Genomic DNA, 20209 nt, shown 5'->3' with positions numbered 1-20209 from the left:
TAATAATTACAACAGAAACAGATAGAAGAAGGCAATATATTTCACATAGAGGCAGCAGGACCTGCAGACTCGCTCGCAGTATAATATGTACAGCTGATGAGATACTGGATAATTGTGGCTCTTTATTTAATATCCTGCCTTGGTTTGTAGTCAGTGCTGTTTAAATCTCTTGAAAGCTGCTACAATCAATATTTTTATAATAACAGTGGATCAAATGTGACAAACCCACCAAAGATTTATCACTCAAATCAGCTCTACGGCTTTATAACAAGTTTGACCTCATTCTTTTGTTTTTTATGACCCACAACTTTTTTTGGCCGTAGGAGGCAGCTGTTTTCAGTGAAAAAGCTCTAAAAAACTTCTGTCCACTACCTGCTCAGCACCTAACGTTTGATAGCCACAGTTAGTGACTAGCTGGTGAACAAAGTGGAGCATTTTGTAGCTAAAGAGACAGATATTAAGGAGAGTGAATATTAGACTTGGCCAGAAATGCAATAACATATGAAAGCTAATGTTGCTCCGTATCTGCTAGATGCATAAATAAGCCACTGTTTTGCAAATAAGTTTGTCAAGTTAAATGTTAAGAAATCTGTTATTGCAGGTTTGTATATAAAAATCTCATTAAAAATCAGGTTACGTTAGCGTTCCTTTTAAAACAAGAGTAGTAACATGTTTTGGAATGAAGAAATGTAATGGAAACCTGCTGTTCCAAACATGAATGATAATTTCAAAAAGACATATTACAGTATGTTTCAGCGCTCTCAGCATCAGTTTGTATTCATTATGCCCTCTCCTTGTTTGGGATTGTTTTTGCCACGCTGTTAAGCTGCTGTGACTCTGTATGATGATGTGCTTAATCACCATGACAGCCACATATGTCTGAGAGGACACAGGGCGAGAGTTAGTCCCCCATTTCTGCTGCTGCAGAAACTGTGGCCCACTTACACAGCCAGCTCTGCCCTCTACCACTCTGTCCTGCACTTTGTCGCTCACCCTTTTTCTCTCTTTCTATCTCTCTCTCTCTCTTAATGCATTTCTTTCACTAGTATCTTCAAGATGCTAAATTCCCTCCGCTACCGCCCCACCTCAAGCTGTTGCTGTCCCTTCATTCTGTGTTAAATTCAGATGAATGGATCCCCACACCGATTATCCGCTGATCAGCTGGCAGAGCAGTATTGCCGGTGGCAGCCTTTAAAGGCTATGTTATTCCGAAGCTGATTTAGAGCAGATTTCAGGAAAGATGACTGGAATGCTGAGAGAAGCTGTTCAGCCAGCAGCAGTGAGAGAAGAAGGAAACGAAGGACGCCAGGGAAAAGGACAAGATATGATAAAAGTTGCCGGCATATCTCTGCACCCTCAAGTAAAATTCCTCCATATGTATTGTACTCTGTGAATTAAGACATTGCAATTCTAGCTGTGTAAGAAGGAGGGACAGCAAGTCTGATTGTTGAACAGGCAGCGACAGCAGTGAGGAACTCTTCCTGGAGCCCTGCCAGGCCACTGCAGGGGTGTGGATGTTCCAGGCTTGACACAGCAGGAAGGGATTGGCCCTCAGCCAGAGAAATATAGACTGAATCATCAGAGCTGGAATGAGATTTCCTCTCACTGTATGGGAAGAGAGGTTAAACATGGTCATTCTCCTGGCTGATTGATTACAGTACTAAAAGTGGGAATAATGAGAATATGATTAGCTGCGTCTCTGTAAATATTTATTTACTTATTCTGTTTACAGTTAATATTTAATACTCTTACCTACAATTTATTTGATTTAGTCTGAAACTCAGAGGCCAGGTTGCATTTTTATATTTGGTTCCTTTAAATTAACACTGTCTTAGTGCAAATGGACCAAACCTTAGCAATTATTCAGTAAGTTTTTATCGCAGAGGGATGCAGAACCACAGGACAAAGGACAAGTTTCCACAAGTTTGTAGCAGATAAGAGCACGAGTAAACAGCTGAGGAAGAGGAGACGAGGGGTCTTTAGGGGTTAAAAACTAAAATCCACAAAGTGCATTTGTGCAGTTTGTTTTAAGGCACCTGAGGCCAGTTAAAATTGTTTCCAGCTGCCCAAACAAACTGAACTGGGAACAGAATTTTTCGGTTCTGTGAAGTTTGAATAAAGCACACCAAACATGGAGTGGTGCCCTTAACATGTAGATTGTCTAAATAAACTGATAAAACAAAGTGATTATTATAACACAGTAAGTATTCTTTTCAATCCCTCTGTCATTAAGCCGGCAAGATCATTTGAATTGACAGGAAACTGGATGTGAAGTGATTAAACATTGATTGTGCTGTGCTAGTGACACTGGCAGCCCGAAGATGATTCTGCAGTTTTCACTACAATCAATGGAATATTTCCACGCTTGATTTAAGGGAAGGATGATATGATGATACATAGCATGAGACAATGGAGATTTATCAACCAGTGGAAACTAATTCTGCTGGCTGCTGAGATAGCTATGCCTTTAAATTTTTGTGGTTGGTTAGTCCAGTAATGCAGGAGTGCTTTAATTATTAGATTATTGGGACTTTTGTGTCAAATATAATAAAGCTCAGCAACAGACAGTTTCCCAACAGAATTTCCAGAAAAAATCATATATTATAGGACTGGGCAATAAAACAGTAACGATGATTATCTTGATAATTAACAAATGTTTAATAAATGTTTGATTTAATTAATTTAAATTATGCATGAATTAGCACTTAATTTTTCTAATAAAATATTTATTTTGTTCAGGAAAAGGGACTGAAAAAAGATTTTACTTCATTTTACTAATGCATATTTGTATATATGCATATTTATTTATCATAAATATTCTGCCTCAGATTTGTTAAAATTTGTTTGGCATCAAGTGTTTGTCATGTTCTGACCATAAAGAATAGTTTAAAACCGAAGTGAACTGGTTTCTTCAACTTTCATTCAGGAGCAAAAATCAGCCTTTAAACTTGAAAGAAGTAATGATTTGATATTTATTGTGATAATTATCTATATCAAATAATATGAAATAATTTATTGGGATAGAAGTTTTGGCCATATCGACCAGCCCTAATATATCAAATTGCTACTGTAATATAAATAACATATTTTAACCAAATTGCCTTTCCATACTTGATGCTATTCAGAGGACATTCCTGAAATCTTCTTCTATGCTCTGATTATAGCCTTAAAAAGGGGGCTATGTTAAAGCTTACTTATGTGCATGTGTCAATAATACTACAGTCTGTTTCTTTAATGGTTTCGTTCATGATCATTGTAAATAATATGTGTATATTTATTCCCCAGGCTGATTACATCTGAGAAAGACCAAATAATCTAATAAGCTATTATAATTAAATTACGCACAAAAATTAAGGAAATTTGTGTTTGGTAGATTATTTATTTGTTGTCACAATGCTTCTTGGCAATAAATCTTATACCATTGGAAAGCTTATACTGTTTATGTCCCTTTTAAATGGTACCACATTTGTAAGGAACATGCATTTGTGGGATGAGCAGCAGAGCTGAGTATGTGGGTTGCGCCCATGAAAAATCTGACAATGCTAAACAGCGTTTTTTTGCTGCTCACTCTTGTTTGGTGTTTTTTTGAAGGATTGGATTAATAATGTCTGAAGAAACAAGACATATTGGCAATTTAACAATTTATTCATTTAACAAACAGGAGCGTTAGTAGCATGAAGAAGAACCATACACAGCCACAACAGCCTGGCAACTCCTACTCATGCTGGTCACCAGCCTGGTCTCACACACTGCTGTGGGATGGCATCCCATTCTTCAACTGGCATGTAGGAGCCATTTTGGCACCTATTGTTATTTGATGAATTGTTGTTAATAATCACATACTATATATTCATGGTTCATGCAGAAGTTCATTCTGTGTTTGACATCGTGTTTTTTGTAACTGTTGATTGGGTGTAGTTTTGCTGCTCAGTGGGCAGTACTAATAAGGATCAGGTGGCGGGAGGTAAAGAGATCAGCAAGGAGGATGGATTGTAACAAGTTTTTGTTTTGCAAACTGGTTTTGAGTGGTTTTCAAATAAAGTGGACACGAGTCAGGCTAAGATTAGACTACTTGCAAATTAGTGGCCTTAGACTTTGTCATAGCTAAACAGCCACGAAAAACGCAATTGTCACAAGTATGCAATAAGAAATAATTATTATAATGATTATACTAAAATTATTTGGTAGAATTGATCTACCAAACACACACATCTTCGTGTATACTGTCGTGTTACTGCAGAAAGGATTCTCCTCTCCATTCAGCCTTGGAGCCTTTCAGATAGCAACAGTGAAGTTTTTGTTACCTAGCAACACTTGGTCCAGAACCTCCATTTATTTCACACTGTAGCAAGGAAGGTCTGTGGACATCAGTGGAGTCAGTAGAGAGGGAATCTCCAATGTCGCATCTATCAAATATCAGATCAAAGCAATCAAAAATTGTGTTGTATGTGTGATAAGGAGGGTTTCTTCCCTGTTCTCTTGCGTTCAGATCATGTTGTGGGAAGATAAATTATGAATATGGGGAGCAGCAATAAAAATCACATTTGTATTTTCTTTCTCAGTCATAAATCAATAATTGCGTACAGAAAATTTCAATGCATACATGTACATTTTTGAGTGAAATGCTCAGGAAGACGAGATATTTTGGATCAGTCTCGTCTCGTCTCTGATGTAACCAGTGATGCTGACGACTGTTCACACGGCCTGGCGCGTGAAAACAAAATGTCACTCTCCTTCGATTAACGTCAATAACAGGATCATTTGTCTCTTCAGCCTCCTCTGCCTTCCCTCAATCTGCGTGCGAGAGGAAAACATTACTCAGTCAATCACTTCAACAATCCTCGCTGCTAATCTCATTATTGGTATTCCTCCTGGTCGTCTCATTCAGCTTCTCATCCATTAACAGCCTCGTTTAATTTGTGATCACCAGCCTCCTCCTTCCATCCACCTTTCTTTATGTGTCCTTTTACGCTGTTTCAGTGTCACCAGTTTTTGTTGTCTTTAGCTCCTGCATCCATCTTTCCTCTCTTTGCCTTTCTTTCTCTCCTCTACTCTCCTTAGTCCCACTTTTCTGCCACCTTCTGCTAATTAACTCCCCTTTAATTTCTCTGCATCTCCAGTCTTTCTTTTTGCCCTTCGTCTTCTATTCATGCCCTATTTATACTTAACAGCACTCGCACACTTTATTAAACCATATTTGTGCATCGTATTCATGTTCTACTCCAGAGTGATTACAGGAAAAGGGTAATGATTAACATATGATTATCTTCCCTAAGCTTGTTGTTGTTGTTGTTGTTGTTGTAAGTGTATTATACTTGCAAACTTGATTCCCTCGTTGACATTTCTTCTTTCCTCTCCCTTTTTACTGTTTCAGTAGACCTCTTTTTTGCCCCTTTTTTCCAGGTGGTTCGGGATCAGATCTCCCACTGTACGGTGAAGCTGCGTCAGACTACAGGGCTGATGGAGTACTGTCTGGAGGTCATCAAGGAGAATGACCCCAGTGGTTTCCTGCAGGTAAGGTGCACAACAAGGCTCTTTTTCTGCTAGGGGCTACAGCTCCTGCTTTTTCTTGTTTCATTTCAAGTTACAGTTGTGGAGGACAAAAGTGGAGAAGAACGCAAAATGTTTCCCATAGCCCCAGTTCCCAACCTTTTTAGCTCAGACCCCTTAAAACAAAGCCGTGCTAATTCATTGCCAGAGAGTGATTTTCCTTCCTTGAATTATTCTTAAGAAGTGAAATCATTCCAAATTCACAAGAAGAGATATGAGAAAAGAAGAGAAAATTTTCTCTTCTCTTCTGTTAAGCATCTACTTGCTCCCACTAGCTCAGATTATAGAAAACAGTAAAATGTCTTTTTGTATATAATTATGTCTCCAGGTGACTCTATGGTCAGTTGGTACGTTGAACAAATCCCTGATTTGCTGTGGCAACATTTCCTTCAATTAAACAAAGACAAAACAGAAATGATTGTTTTTGGACCCAAAGACAAATGATTAAAAGTCAGTGCTCAGTCATTTGCTGACGTTAATGACCACAAGCCAAGCCAGAAATCAAGACCTACATTTTAGCACATTAAGACAATTACAAAATCAGCTTACCACTACCTTAAAGTCCAGTTCTCAGATCTTTATACTGGCTTCTTGTTTGTCAAAGAATTGGCCTCACAACTGTACTGTTGGTTTATAAAGCACTGAATGGTTTATGGCCAAAATATTTCTGTTATGCTCTTATGTCATGAACCATCCAGATCTTTCAGATAGTCTGAGGCAGGTCTGCTGTCCCCAGTCAAAAATAACAGGACGGAGAACCATTCAGTTTTTATTCACCACATACCTGGAACAAACTCCCAGAAAACTGTCAGTTCTTGTAAATCAGACTTTTCTGTGTGCTACTGCCTTTTATTAAGTTAAAGTGTTTATTCACATATTGCACTCTACTGCAGCTGCACTGCCATTTTTATTCTGCTGCCTAATCTGTTTTATTCTTTATTATCTCGTTTCAACCATTTTAAATCCTATTTATGTGTGTCCTTTTATATTGTCTTGTGTTTCTTTTCTTATTGCCTTTGTGTCTTATGTAAAACACTCTTATAGTGTCTTGTTGAAAAGTGTTATGCAAATAAATTTGCCTTGCATTGACCTGACTTATACAGCAGAAACAGTTTCTTCTTGCTTTCGCCTCCTGTTTATCATATTGTGACCCCTCAGATTTATCTTCTATCCACTTCTGGGGCTGCTGACCCCCAGGTTGGAAACCATTGTCCCAGAGAATGGCCAGAAATTGAAGCTGTAACAGATGAGTAACAGTTTTAATTGTGAATTAATTTGTCCAATGTTGATCTTAGATCTCAGATGCTTTGATCCGGAGGGTTCACATGACAGAGGGCCAGTGGGGGAAGGGAACCCTCACCCCCAGAATGACAAGCGACTTTGACCTCACTCTGGACAGTGGACCCCTCCTGCAGACGATCCACCAGCTGGACTTTGTCCAAATGAAAGGTAAAAAGAGAAGGAGGTAACAGATATAGACACCTGAGGGATTTCGAGGAGGAGCTGCTAGATGAGAGCAGGCATAGCTCAGATGGAGACTTTTTTTAAACTCAAAGAGGCAAGTTCAAGCCCTCTTGAGAGTGAACATCTTCTCTACTGAACAAGACATTAAATCCCTACCAGCCTGTGAAAGGGCTGACCTCTGTTGTGAAAAATCGCTAATATACTAGCAGTGTTTGTACTACTGAATCGCTGGTTTATAGTTAATGTTTTGCACTCTTTTTACCTCGGGTATTGTTAAATTTTAACGCTGAAACCTAATTTGAATGTGATATTTCTATGTAGTCAATTTCTTAAATGTATTATGGACACTAATGTTTGCAAGGGAGTTTCCTCTTTTTCTGTGACAACAGTCCCTTGAGTTTGCTGTTGCAATTTAGAGAGAGCTTATTCGTGACCTCTTCATCTTTTAAAGTCACAAATGATTTTTTATTTGAAGTAATCATGAAATTATATTCAGAAGCAATTTGAGTTGGGGACCTTGCTGGATGTGTGCATAGACATTTGTGTTTGGTTTGGTAGCTGCTTTACACAGTATGATGTCACAAACAGACTGCAGGTGTTTGCTAAAATATTCTGCAAATTTCTCAGAAAGTCAAGGAACTTTGGTGTGTTTATATTCATGATTCGGAAGCCTTTGATTAATGCATTCTAAATTCATGTATTCATAAATGAATTTATAAATGATAAACATTGACAGGTCTCCGTGCACTGCAGAGTGATATCCAGTTGAGGAGTGTGCGTGTGTGCTTGTGTGTGCATGCATGTGCACGTTATCTTTTCATATCTCAGTGGGCTGTAATCTGGCCTGGTTTTTCCCCTCCTCAGTCCCAGCTGCTCCCATGCTCCAGCTGGAGGAATGCTGCACTCAGAACAACAGTGCCACGTTGTCATGGAAACAGCCACCGCTCTCCACCATCGCCGTGGATGGTTACATCCTGGAGCTGGACGATGGAAACGGGGGGCCGTTCAGGGTAGGTTTCCCTCTGCAGGTACTCTTGTCACTCGTTGGGATTTATCTGTCGACTTTAAAAGAAGTCTTACGTTTACTTGTAAAACCCTAACAGGAGAATCTTTGTTGGATTTGCATTTAGATTAGCCTACAAGACAAAAAGTGAAAAACAGGACCAGTTAGAGTAATAATTCACCTTTACAGAACACCACCCACCCTCTCTCTCAACAAAGACTTCTTCCTTGGTGCCAGAGAGGACACCAGCTCAGCCAGGGGACTGTGAAAGCAACACTTTATCGCTGAAATCCCTCAAGTCGATCTGTGAGGGCTGTACTGCACAGCTCTAAGTGATACGAGAGCAGGCCATGATGTGACACACACACTGTAGTGAGGCATTGAATGACACACCATCAGGAGAAAGGGTGTGTAATGCAGCTGTCAGCTGGGATGATCCCACAGGAAGTGTAATCTGGGATCAAGGCAGTATTCATACCCTCTCAGAGGTTCACCATGTAATGCATCCGCAAGACCCTCCACAGTTCTCTATACACTGAGGCCCCTGCTTTGTTATAACGGCAACTTAAACCTCCTGAACAATACGCTCAATGGCAGGGGATATCTGTGTGCAACCTCTAAACCTGTAAGGAGCAAGTTCCTCCATACAGTGGCCTGTTCACGCTCATAACAATCAATCTGGGAGATCTGTCCACTTTCTTATAGTGATGTTAAAGGGATGTAGCTGCTTGCAAAATATTTTAGATAATCAGTTTTACAGCCCCTTCAGTTATATAACTCCTGTTCTGTTAGTCTGTTTTTTCATATTGTCATAAACTATGTTTTGTAAACTTGTTTTTGTGCTATAAGTGTTGTTTTGAGATATGGTTCTACATGTGTTGAGAGTAAAAGAGTGCTGTTCCTCATGCCCCAACATTTTAATAACAAATCAACAATATTATAACATGAACAGGAACCTATACAACCCAAATCTTTTATATATCGATGTATCTGTCTCTACCCGTTTTCCATACTTTATTTCTTTGGCTGTGACTGTGATAAAGGTATTAAATTGCATAATATGTGGTATACAAATTCTTTAAAAATATTAAATGTAACCCTGCAGAAACACTGTAAATGTTTAACATTTCTTTAAAGCAATAGAACAACACAAAATGTAAATTATTTACTCACTCACTTGTCAGTTGAAACTCCATTAAACTTTTGGACATGCAAGGAAAGCCCAGTACAGTATGAGACTGTGTAAATATATTTCCGGGATAGCACTCCTCACAAACCAAATGAAAGCATTTACAAGTAGCCTATTTTGTCCTGAAAAAAGAAATGACATGCTTAGTTAAAATGTAGTGACAATTTCATAAGCCTCTAAACAAAGAGAGTGGAAATAAAGCAAAAAACAGCACACCAAAAAACCAATTTAGCCCACATATTTCAGTCTCAGCCTTCTCTCAAACATCTTGTCTTAGCTCGTTAAAAAGCACATGTCCATCACATTTTGATGGGAAGAAATAGCTGGTGCAGCATAATTAAAGTAGTTAGGTTTGGTTTTAATGTTCTTTTTGCACACACACCAAAAAGTAGTAACCAGAGCTGTTCACTCAAACATGAGATAATAATGTAAATTTTGGACTTTGCGGTCCATGGGGTACACAGTTGGCTGTTTGTGTAACTGTCTTAATGACCTTTACACTTTTTAGAACTGTAAATAGGTGAGCCTGTCAACTTAAGTGCTTTTTGATGAGGCTAAAATTGGACAACAGTTGCTAACACTCTTCTAGACTCAGAGCTTCAGCTAAACACTCCCTGTGCAATGCGTATGGTCCAGCAGCTGTTTGTCGAGGCATCCAGTCTTTTTATTTAGAAAAAAAAGCAGCCAGTGACCTTAAGTCAGTTTACTCTCCTCTCTAAAACCAGCTGGTTGTCCTTTTAGTTCACTCTGTGTTCTGTAATTGTCTGTTTGCATGAGCCTTCATCCTTCTTTCGTAATTATAACTGTTCCATAAGAGGGTGATCATTTACATCCAATATGCCAACAGAATCACCAACTCCATCCGCTAACTGTTAATTGGTAGGCAGTCGATGCCACATTGTGTTAAAGCTTGAAGAGATTTTGTTGCAGTTTTTGCTGCTAGATCATCTCAGAACTTTATTTTATATTCTGTTGTGTTTGCATTTACTCTATTACTAAAGTTATTTTGTGTGTTTTAAATGTGTAAGTGTTGTTTTAGTCTTTACAATCTGCCATCCAGTCTTTGCAACGCTTAAACTTGAACTTTATTATTTGGATTATTTTTATGTCCTACCTGTGTACCTACGCTTTGCCTAACAACCATTTGCCAAATTGCAAAGGAAGTTTTCTCTTTCTCTTCTCTACTCTCTGACTCAGGCCCGCCAACGCAGTGCCTCGCTGAGCTTGGCGAGTTGTGTCCCCATGTCTATTTATACTCCAGTGTGGGCTGCTTCACCCACGCTCAGTTGTACAAACTCACACTCTCACGTATTATGCTCACCGGCAAATCCAAAAAGGACACTCCTTCAGAAGCAGAGCGGGCTGGGTTAAAAAAGCAGGAGTCTCTGTCTGTCCTGTGTCACAATTACACACTTGATGTATATGCCAGCTTAACTGGAAGCACTGTGTGTCTTTACAGGAAGTGTACGTGGGGACAGAGACCATCTGCACAGTGGACGGGCTCCACTTCAACAGCACATACAAGTCCAGAGTGAAGGCCTTTAACGCCAGTGGAGTGGGCCAGTACAGCAAGACACTGATCATGCAGACCTCTGAGAGTATGTTAAGCATCATTCCCCTCCTACCATTACATGTGACTGTCTATCTTTAAGGAAAAATGCACTGTCAAAACAGAATTCATTCATTTATTCAACTGATCTCTGATGTTCTAGTCAGTATTTAGAATAAAGTTGTAATTTTCCATAAAGTTAGAATCCAGAAAGAACCAAGACTCAATTCTGTGTTGCCAATAGAATAGGCTAGTGCCTCTCCAGTGGCAGGACTGAACTCAATCGCCTTCATGTATTTGTAATTATGAAAAGAAAACTTTATCTCAAGTTTACAGCATTTTTCAAAACAGTAGGTCTGAAATAGACATCAGCCGACATCAGCTTACTGCAGATTTATTAGTATCAGTGTAAATGTCGGCCGATAAGTGAGAAATTGTAGTATAGAAACAGCAAACTAGGTTTGAAGTAATTTAGAAACAGTGTCACCATTACACAGTTTGTCCACCAGAGAGCAGAAGCTTATTTTTAAACATTTCAAATGTCGTGCTTAGTATGTATCTTGGTCACAAGTCTTACAATAACAAATCTAAGGGATCGGTATCAAGATTGGTTTTTTTTTTGTTAAGAAATTTAGGACCTGCTATTGCATTACTATCCAATCGTTTAAACAACATTAGTATTGGCCTCATAATTCGTTATCGGTTGAGCTTTAGTCTGAGGCGCCGGCAGGCATGGAGATCTGTCCCAAAAGGCCAGAACGGAAAGACTGGATGCTGAGGCAGGGAAGTGAGGGGGTAATGTTCACTGGGGGAGCTAATGAGCTTGTGAAGATCAGGTGACTGACTGAAGTAGGAAAGGCAAACTGACTAGAGACAGAATATTGCAAGTGATATTATGAACTGGTTGTAGCCATGACAAAGAGAGGAAAGAAACAAGATAAATACAAGGACACAGTGTACAAAACTCGAAATATGAAGTTAAAAGATTAAAAAAAGCCAAAGAAAACAAGAAAGCTGTAAAAATGTGCACTGATTTGGCTTCACTGAGGTAGTTCCAAAGCAGAAGGACATGACTGAATATACGTGTTACTCTGTGTTTCTTATCTTTTGGCACATTTCCAAATGTCTGCCACATGCTTGTTACTGTATCCCTGTGTTGTGTATTGTGCCCAAAAAGGTTTGACACACATTTATTTGCATGATCAGAAAGTTTATTGGTTACATTTCTATTGATTTCGTGATTGTTTAATGCTATGATGAAGCATGGCACATAAGTGATTGGCCATGATGTTGTCCTGTAGCGTTCGGATAGCTGGTATTTTATCACAGGTCTAGGGACAGAAATAGTATAGTTTCGTAGTTACTGGCATTTCATGAGATCACAGACTAGAGTCTTGGCTCAGTTTCCTTCTCCTTCTTGGGAATTTGCTGTTCATTAACAGCAAATAAATCTTGACTGAATTCACGAAGATCTTAAGAATAATAAATTGTTGCTGCCAGACTAACGCCTTGCATCTTCAGAGAGACAACTTCTCAGAAATTTAGGGGAAGAGAACTTATGTGGCTGCTTCCATGGCAATTTCTTTTTCTTATTTCAGATTGAAAACCATGCATTTCAAGCACCCAAGGGCCGTCAAATGTCCTCATCCTCTTTTATCTTTCATGTAACACAAAAAATAATAACAGTAAAAGCCTTTCAAAATGTCAGTTGCAAGGTTTTAACCCAAAAGCAGCAGCAGGATGTGAATTCTGTTCAAGGGTGTGTTTGAGCTTTTATACCAGGTACATCCAGGAGCAGCTGTTTTGTGATTAATCCATCCACGTGCTTGCTTTTCCATTAGTTAAATGCTGCTCTGCATATAAGGGGAAGCTTGTCATCCATCAGTGGACCTGAAAGGCCCAGACACCTTCCCTTATTGACAGAGAGAGCACTCAGCAGCTGTTGGAGGCTGTAAAAAGTGACCCAATAACTGAGACATTTTTAGTATTTTTGTAGATATCTGACATCTTTCAATCTGACCAGTGTGTGCTTTGATTTTTGTCAGTTTTATTTCTCCCCATGGAACGACGGAAAAGCATGAATTTCTCCATCAGAACGGTGTTTCTCTTTGTCATCATATTCTTGTTCTTTTCAAGTCTCCCCTGATCTGTTTCTAGGAACTCTTTGGTTTTGTTTTTTGGGATCTCCTCAGTGGTGTTTAGGCCACTAAGTTGAACCAGCTTCCCTGATCAAACCTGCTTTTTGCCCTCTCCTCCACCCCTCCCAACCCTTCTACACTCTGCTTCACTGCTTCGCTGCGCTCTCCTCCTTCTCCCTCTCTTTCTTCCTTTTTCCCTCTCTTCCTCTCCCCCCCCCCCCCTCCCCATTTCATATTTCAGCTGGACTTCCCCCATGCGATATTCAGTCTTTAGGCACAGGTATGGATGGCTCTCATTGCTGACTGTTTCAACTCCAATCCCCTCCTGGCCATTTCCTCTTTCATCAGTTCGGTCTTCACCCTCCAACCGGCAGGTGGGCAGTTTGCTGCTCTGTGGGCTGCACTTATTAAATGCTCAGTACATGCTTCTAATAAATGTCTTTGCTTTATTTCCTTTGGGAAATAAAGCCATGTAATGAAACTTTATAGCACATAGCGACACCAATGAAGTCCAGTGGAGCCCATCTAAAGCGCAAACGTCCATCTGTTAAACGCTCACATTCCTCGTTATAGAGCTATGTTACTATATTTTCAACCTTGAGTCAAACAGTTTGCAAAACTGTTAGCGTTTGATTTAGCCTGCTTGCAGTGTAATGTGTTGTAAGAGCTCAGAAAAGATAAAGGGTTAGTTCACCCAAGTTAAAGAACAAACCCCTGGTGATAACAGTCCATGCAGGTAGTTGTGATTTGCTGAGGTTTGAATTCTACACCACTAACCCAGTTCAATGAATGTGAATTGACCTTTTGCTTGTGGTGCATTGGAAAATTAAAGCAGTATTAAATGTGTTGGGGGGTTTGCCACTTGGGGGCAGCGCAATATTTACATTTTATATGGCAAACAATTAGCACATAGTTGCATATTTTCATATTCAGTAGACACAGAACAACATTATAATTCATTTGGAGTTGTGATTCTGTGCACCTGGTATATGTAAGTCCATGAGCCATCAGTGATGCAGAGTTTGCACAGTTATCATGACAACTCCCTTCACTGATAAAGAAACAGCTAGTGAGTTTGGATTTACTTAGCTTTAGTTGTGTTATCTAGATGTCATAAACCCCCACCCATCTGGTGTTCCTAGCAGGTGAAAACAAACGGCAATTATTATATGCAGACTGTCTGACACAGGTGTGATATTATAAAGAGTATTATTAATGATTAAGAGTTATAAGTTATAAGTTAAGTTATATAGTATGTTAAGAATGATTAATCATAATAATCATAATTATTCCTTTCATTAAGTATTTACAGTGTAACTTCACCTCATCTAACCTCCAGCCTAGATTCATGTCACCTCATGATCATTCTATCAGGTCTTGCAGTCAATATTATTGATGCTAAACTGTGTGTGCTGCTATTCCCGTATGTGCGCAGTTGCTTGGTTCACCTTTGACCCAGCCTCCGCTCACCCGGACATCATCCTCTCCAACGACAACCTGACGGTGACGTGCAACAGCTATGACGACAGGGTGGTCATGGGTAACTCAGCTTTCTCCCGCGGCGTTCATTACTGGGAAATGACCATTGATCGCTATGATAATCACCCGGACCCGGCCTTCGGGATTGCTCGGGGGGACGTCCTGAAGGATGTGATGCTGGGGAAGGATGACAAGGCCTGGGCCATGTATGTGGACAACAACCGCTCCTGGTTCATGCACAACAACTCGCACACCAACAGGTAAGGGATCAAAATAATAAATAATACTATCTTAATATTCGAATAACACTTTTCAATACATGTAACAAAGTGCTTTACAACAATCAATGTTCAACATAGACTCACACAGTATCATACACAGTTGTGTGCAACATATAACACATAAAGCAAGTCCATGTACAAGTAAAGCAGAAATGAATTATGCACATATAGTAGTTTGAATTAAGTAAATAAAACGCAAATCATGTAATATACAAGTAATGGAGTAATAAATGACCCATCACACATTAAAGGCTATTTTGTATAATTGAGTCTATAAATGAGATGAAACCAGGAGGAGACTCTGCAAGCCTGATCTCCTCTAGTAGACTGTTCCAGAGTGTAGGGGCCCTGACAACAAAGGCGCTGTCTCCTTTGGTTTTTAGCCTAGACCTTGGAATAGGTAGCAACGCAAGTGATTGTCCAGTACTAATGTAGATGAAGAATGGAAGACAAAAGCCTTTAGAGAACAAAAGCTATCAAATAAATGTAATGGAGTAGAAGTAGAAAGAAGTAAAAAATGAGTAAGATGCACCTCAGAACTGTTCATAAGAACAGTACTTGAGTAAATGTGCTTATTTGCTGTTTACCTCTGCTAACAGAGTACAGCTACAGGATGGGAGGACATATATCCTGCAAGATGTTATTTTACATGAATATTTCTTTGGTTAATTTCTATCTGTGTGATCATGCAGGACAGACGGTGGCATCAGTAAAGGATCTACTATAGGAGTGCTGCTTGACTTCACACGCAGGATCCTTATCTTCCTCATCAATGATGAGCAGCAGGGTCCTGTGGCTTTTGAAGGCTTGGAGGGCGTCTATTACCCTGCTATCAGCATCAACCGAAATGTCCAGGTAGTAAAGAAGAATTATATGTTTTAAATGAACTGGGGAAAATCACATTAAATTTACAGTAACTGGTAAAGATGCATGCTTTTAAAACAACTCCAGGGGGGTACTGTTTTATAGCTTGCCCTGCTTGCCCTTGTGCTAAAGATTCACCCCCCCCTGAGCAATGCTGCAGGCGCAACAGAGATTTTTACTTGTAGAAATATCACATGAGTACAATTAGAATTCATTAAAACTGCTTTTCCAAGTTTTACAAATGTGGGCTCGAAGGATTAAACCTTGAAAGAGGAAGCTTCAAAGACTCAACAACAGTTAGTTGCTGTGAATTTCTTATTGCTCTCAGACAGTTTTCTCATTCTTAATGCTGTCTCTGGGTGATGAAAGTAAAGTGTCTCAAAGACAAAACTCCCCAGTTACTAAGGAAACAGTTCAACAGCTCCACCTGCAGGCTTAAAATAAAAAATCAAAGCTATTTGCTGTCATTTATTAACCCATATATTTGTATGTGCATGTGTTTTTCTCCAGGTTACACTGCACACTGGATTACCCATCCCTGATTTCTACACCCCTGGGGAGGCTGATCCTAATGGCTCTGTGTGCTAAAGACTCACCACTACCCACACTGGTTGGGGGAAAACCTCTCCAGGATTTCGCAATGTTCATCCTGCCAGTAAATAACTATGATCCCAGCCTCACCCTCTACTACCCAACTCGTCTTGTCCCCCTGCCCCATGACTCTCTGTTAGAGGCCCCATCCAGCGCTGAGCCATGCCTTTATCATGCCTAAACCTTGGACACATGGACCATCTGCAGCACAGTGTCAAAATGTACAGTGCTTTGCAATCTGTACCTTGTATTTTGACAAAATGCAGATAATTGAGGAACGTGAAATCGTGTTGAGAAATAATTGTGATCGCAAGCTGATGGACCTGGTATTATTGGCCGTGATCATAATATGTACGAAAAGGAATTGTTTGACAGTTATCAGTCTATTAGCTTAGCTTAGCTTAGCATAAAGCCTGGAAACATGGGGAAACATCTACAGCAGCCTAGCTCTGTCCAAAGTTCTACCAACACTCTAAAGCTCACTTATTAAATCATTATATCTCATTTGTTTCATCTGTACAAAAACAGAAATGTAAAAACGATATGTTGTGGTTTCACAGGCACAAAAAATAGCAACAGAACTGCTCATAAAAACACAACATAACATGTTAATACGTGATATTTAGAGGTTCTGGTATGTGGATTTGTTACTTTTAGACAGAGCCAGACTAGCTGTTTACCTTTCTTTCCAGTAATTTAAGCTAAACAGCTGCTGGCTGTAGTTTCATATTTAGCATATGGCCATGAAAGTGGTCTCGGCCCTTTCATATAAATCGTGCCAAGAAAGCAAATAAGCACATTTCCTCAAATATTGAACTACTCCTTTATGGTTGTTTTGTAAATGAGTTGACTTATTAAAAGTATCCCCCGTCATAAGATCAACTTACAGTTCAGTATATTTTATTCTTAATTCGGATCCTTATTTCCTAAAAAGCAATTAATTTCAATTTTATTTATATAGCACCAATTCATAACAGAAGTTTCACTTTTCATATAGAGCAGATCTAGACCGTACTCTTACTTTACAGAGACCCAACAATTCCCTCCATGATCAAAACTCTCTTTTAACAGGTAGAAACCTTGAGCAGGACCAGAAAAGGTAATAATAGTAATAATGATAGCAATAACAATAATAGCACTGATAATAATTTGTAGCAGCGGGTGTCGAGCTGGAACATGGGAGCAGTAGGTGGCTGGCAACCACAGATCCAGACTCCACAGCTCCGGAGGCAGAAACACCTGTAGAAAGCAACAGAATGACAGAGAAGAGGGACAAGAAAACACAAAACTACGAGAGAGAGAGAGGAAGTCAAGTTCATAACATGCATTAATGGGTTAAGCATACAGATGGAGCGGGAGAGGAGGAGAGAGGAGCTCAGTGCATCATGGGAAGTCTCCTGGCAGTCTAGGCCTATAGCAGCATAAATAAGGGATGGTTCAGAACTCACCTAAGCCAGCCCTAACTATAAGCTTTATCAGGGGAAAGTCTTACTCTAAAATGTGGAGATGGTGTCTGCCTTCTGCACCCAAACTGAGACCTGATTCCACAGGTGAGGGGCTTGATATCTCAAGGCTCTGGCTCCCAATCTACTTTTGGAGACTCTATGAACCACAAGTAACTCTGGGGTTCTGGTGGGGTAATAAGGAACTATGAGCTCTTTATGATAAGATGGTGCCTGACCATTAGGAGCTGTGGAGTTAAAGGACATATCCTGATCAAAGATACTCCCAGCCAGATTTCAGTAAGACAAAATAAATCAAAATGATAATCTGATATTAAATCATTTACTAGTACAGCTTTAGATGAAAGAGAATTCCACATTTAATTCTCCTATTTTCTTTGGAAATGTATTTATTATTTATTTGTTCTGGGTAACTGCTTTAAAAAGGACACATTAACAAATCAAAAATCCTGTGTATTTCTTTTCCTGCCGTCAGTCATGAACATCCTTACACAGTGAAATCACCAGGGGGAGGATGAGAGGTGTTCTTTTTGTGTTTGTGTGAATGTGTGTGAGGGGGGTGGATGGGTTGAGACTTATCAGCAGCTGCAACGATCCCTGGACGAGAGCAATAGTCTGATTCTCAGCCGCGTCCCTGTCGTACCCTCATCCGTGTACATGAGATGCTTTTCTTAGTGGCTTAGCTCATGTGAACCTTCTGTATCGTCTGTAAAAAACTATTTCAAAATACAGCTTCAGCATATGAAATGCTACGGGAAGCAAGGCCTTCATGCAGCCTCTTCTCTGCGGTGCAGCTCTTAAAACAGGAGGGGCGGATTTTGGTCTGATGTATCATAAAAGTGGGATTTTCTGTGCATTGATGGATGTTGAAAATGGTTTGAAGATGATTGTGTTGTTTGAATAAGGTGCTACAGCAGCTCGCTTCATTCTGGCTTTTTTTACTCTAGGTGACTGAATCCTGGTAGTTTTGTAATATTGTTTTTGAAATGATCTATAGCAGAAAAGTGTATAGCTAAATACTGTAACTTATTGATGTTCAGAGTTTTTCAATGAGAATTCATCATTATTTCTTTATTTGATGTATACTTATTACAGAAAGAAAGCAACTGAATCTTTTTGTCGCTTTAAAAATGTGGTCTGGAGTTTGTTCTTGAATTGAAAAAAGGCTTTTCAGTAATCGTGAGAACCAGTTTATGTCCTACTAAAGCAACTGGAAAGGTGGTGATGCACTGGGATGGATTTGTGGCGTCGCATTTGGGCAACAGCCTCCTCAACAGGCAACAGTGTCAGACAGAATTTTTTAAAGACCAAGCCATGCTAGCTGTTATGTGATGTGTACTAAGCTACATGCTAATGTTGTGATGCTAACATGCAGATGTTATATGCAGGTTTGATGTTTACCATGTTCACCATCATAGTTTTGCGGATTAGGTATTCTAGATTAGTTTTAGTATTGCAGGTAAAGTATTTGACTAATTTAAATATTGACCTGATGATGGAGTGAGAGAAATTCATTTTTATTAAAATTCATCATGATGAGAACATGAATGTGTGTACCAAATTTCATGGCAATCATTCAACAGACATCTCACTGAAAACCAAAAATTCATTCAAACTCATAGTGGCGAGGAAAAGACAGACTATCACCAAAGTATGTTATATTCATCCTCTGGGGATCATGATTGTCTGCACAAAATATCAAAAAGCAATCCCTCCAACTTTGTTTTGATATTTTAGTCCCGAAAAAAGTGGCTTGCATGGCTAAAAAATGTTTACTGGCAGCAGCAACTGAAGTCAAAATGTGGAGAGCTCAGTTTGAGGGAACTGTTGCCCTTCATGTTCCCTGTGCATCGTCACCCTGATACATACAGTACATGTCTAGCATTCACATAAGGTGCTGTCCTGTGTTTGAGCTTCATGGGTGTGCCTTTTCCCCTCTTCAATACCCAAACAATTTATGAAACTTTGCTACAAACCAGATTCATTGCTTCAGCAGAGTCAACTGTAACATCTGTGATGCCTGACTTCGTCTGCTACTACTTTATTTTTTATCGGTAAAAGGGCAAACTCAACAATAATCATGTTTGTTATGGATATAATAACCACAGTAATGAAGGGAATATTACAGTAAGGTATGGCAAGGTGTCTTTCATAACCTCTAAATACTCTGAGATTTTATTTCTTTTCTCTTCCCCCAGGGTAAAACTGATTGTAAATCATCTGGGACTGATATAATGACTGCACACAGTAAACTATATGATTTTTATTATGTGCATGTGTGCTGACAATGATAAACTAAACCAAGTTGCACGGCCTTTGCTGCAAAGCTGCATTCAAGCTTAGATTAATGCAACATTTAATTGCTGTATTTTAGGGTAAGCCTTTTGTCTAGCCGTAATTATAATACCACAGTACAAAAGCAGCCCGTTCAGCAGTGGGTCACTGAGCAGTGAGAGCTTCCTTTGACTCATACAGAGACAAGTGCAGCCATTATCACAGCATTACACAACCTCAGATTCCAGGACGAATAAACAAAATGGCTTTAATTCAGCAAAACAGAGACAGAGAACACGTTAAATAGATTTTCTGTTTATCCAGTTGGATGTGACACACGTCTGTTACTTTTCAACACAAATTA

General features: G+C 39.4%; 1 protein-coding gene across 1 annotated transcript in view; it reads left to right on the top strand.

The window, feature by feature from the left end:
* Positions 1 to 19119, top strand: part of trim9 (tripartite motif containing 9) — a 45145-nt gene extending 26026 nt beyond the window's left edge. Inside the window, exons 4-10 of the mRNA XM_046062304.1 lie at positions 5404 to 5514; positions 6846 to 6999; positions 7879 to 8024; positions 10666 to 10804; positions 14329 to 14632; positions 15346 to 15508; positions 16028 to 19119. Of these exons, the coding sequence (XP_045918260.1) occupies positions 5404 to 5514; positions 6846 to 6999; positions 7879 to 8024; positions 10666 to 10804; positions 14329 to 14632; positions 15346 to 15508; positions 16028 to 16105 (1095 nt within the window). The 3' untranslated portion in view covers positions 16106 to 19119. The remainder of the gene's footprint in view (positions 1 to 5403; positions 5515 to 6845; positions 7000 to 7878; positions 8025 to 10665; positions 10805 to 14328; positions 14633 to 15345; positions 15509 to 16027) is intronic.
* Positions 19120 to 20209: the final 1090 nt, after the last annotated feature.

This window comes from Micropterus dolomieu, linkage group LG11 (genome assembly GCF_021292245.1).
Source record: "Micropterus dolomieu isolate WLL.071019.BEF.003 ecotype Adirondacks linkage group LG11, ASM2129224v1, whole genome shotgun sequence".
Classification (NCBI taxonomy): domain Eukaryota; kingdom Metazoa; phylum Chordata; class Actinopteri; order Centrarchiformes; family Centrarchidae; genus Micropterus; species Micropterus dolomieu.
The sequence above is the reverse complement of the archived record's forward strand: the minus strand, read 5'-3'. Positions and strand labels throughout refer to the sequence as shown.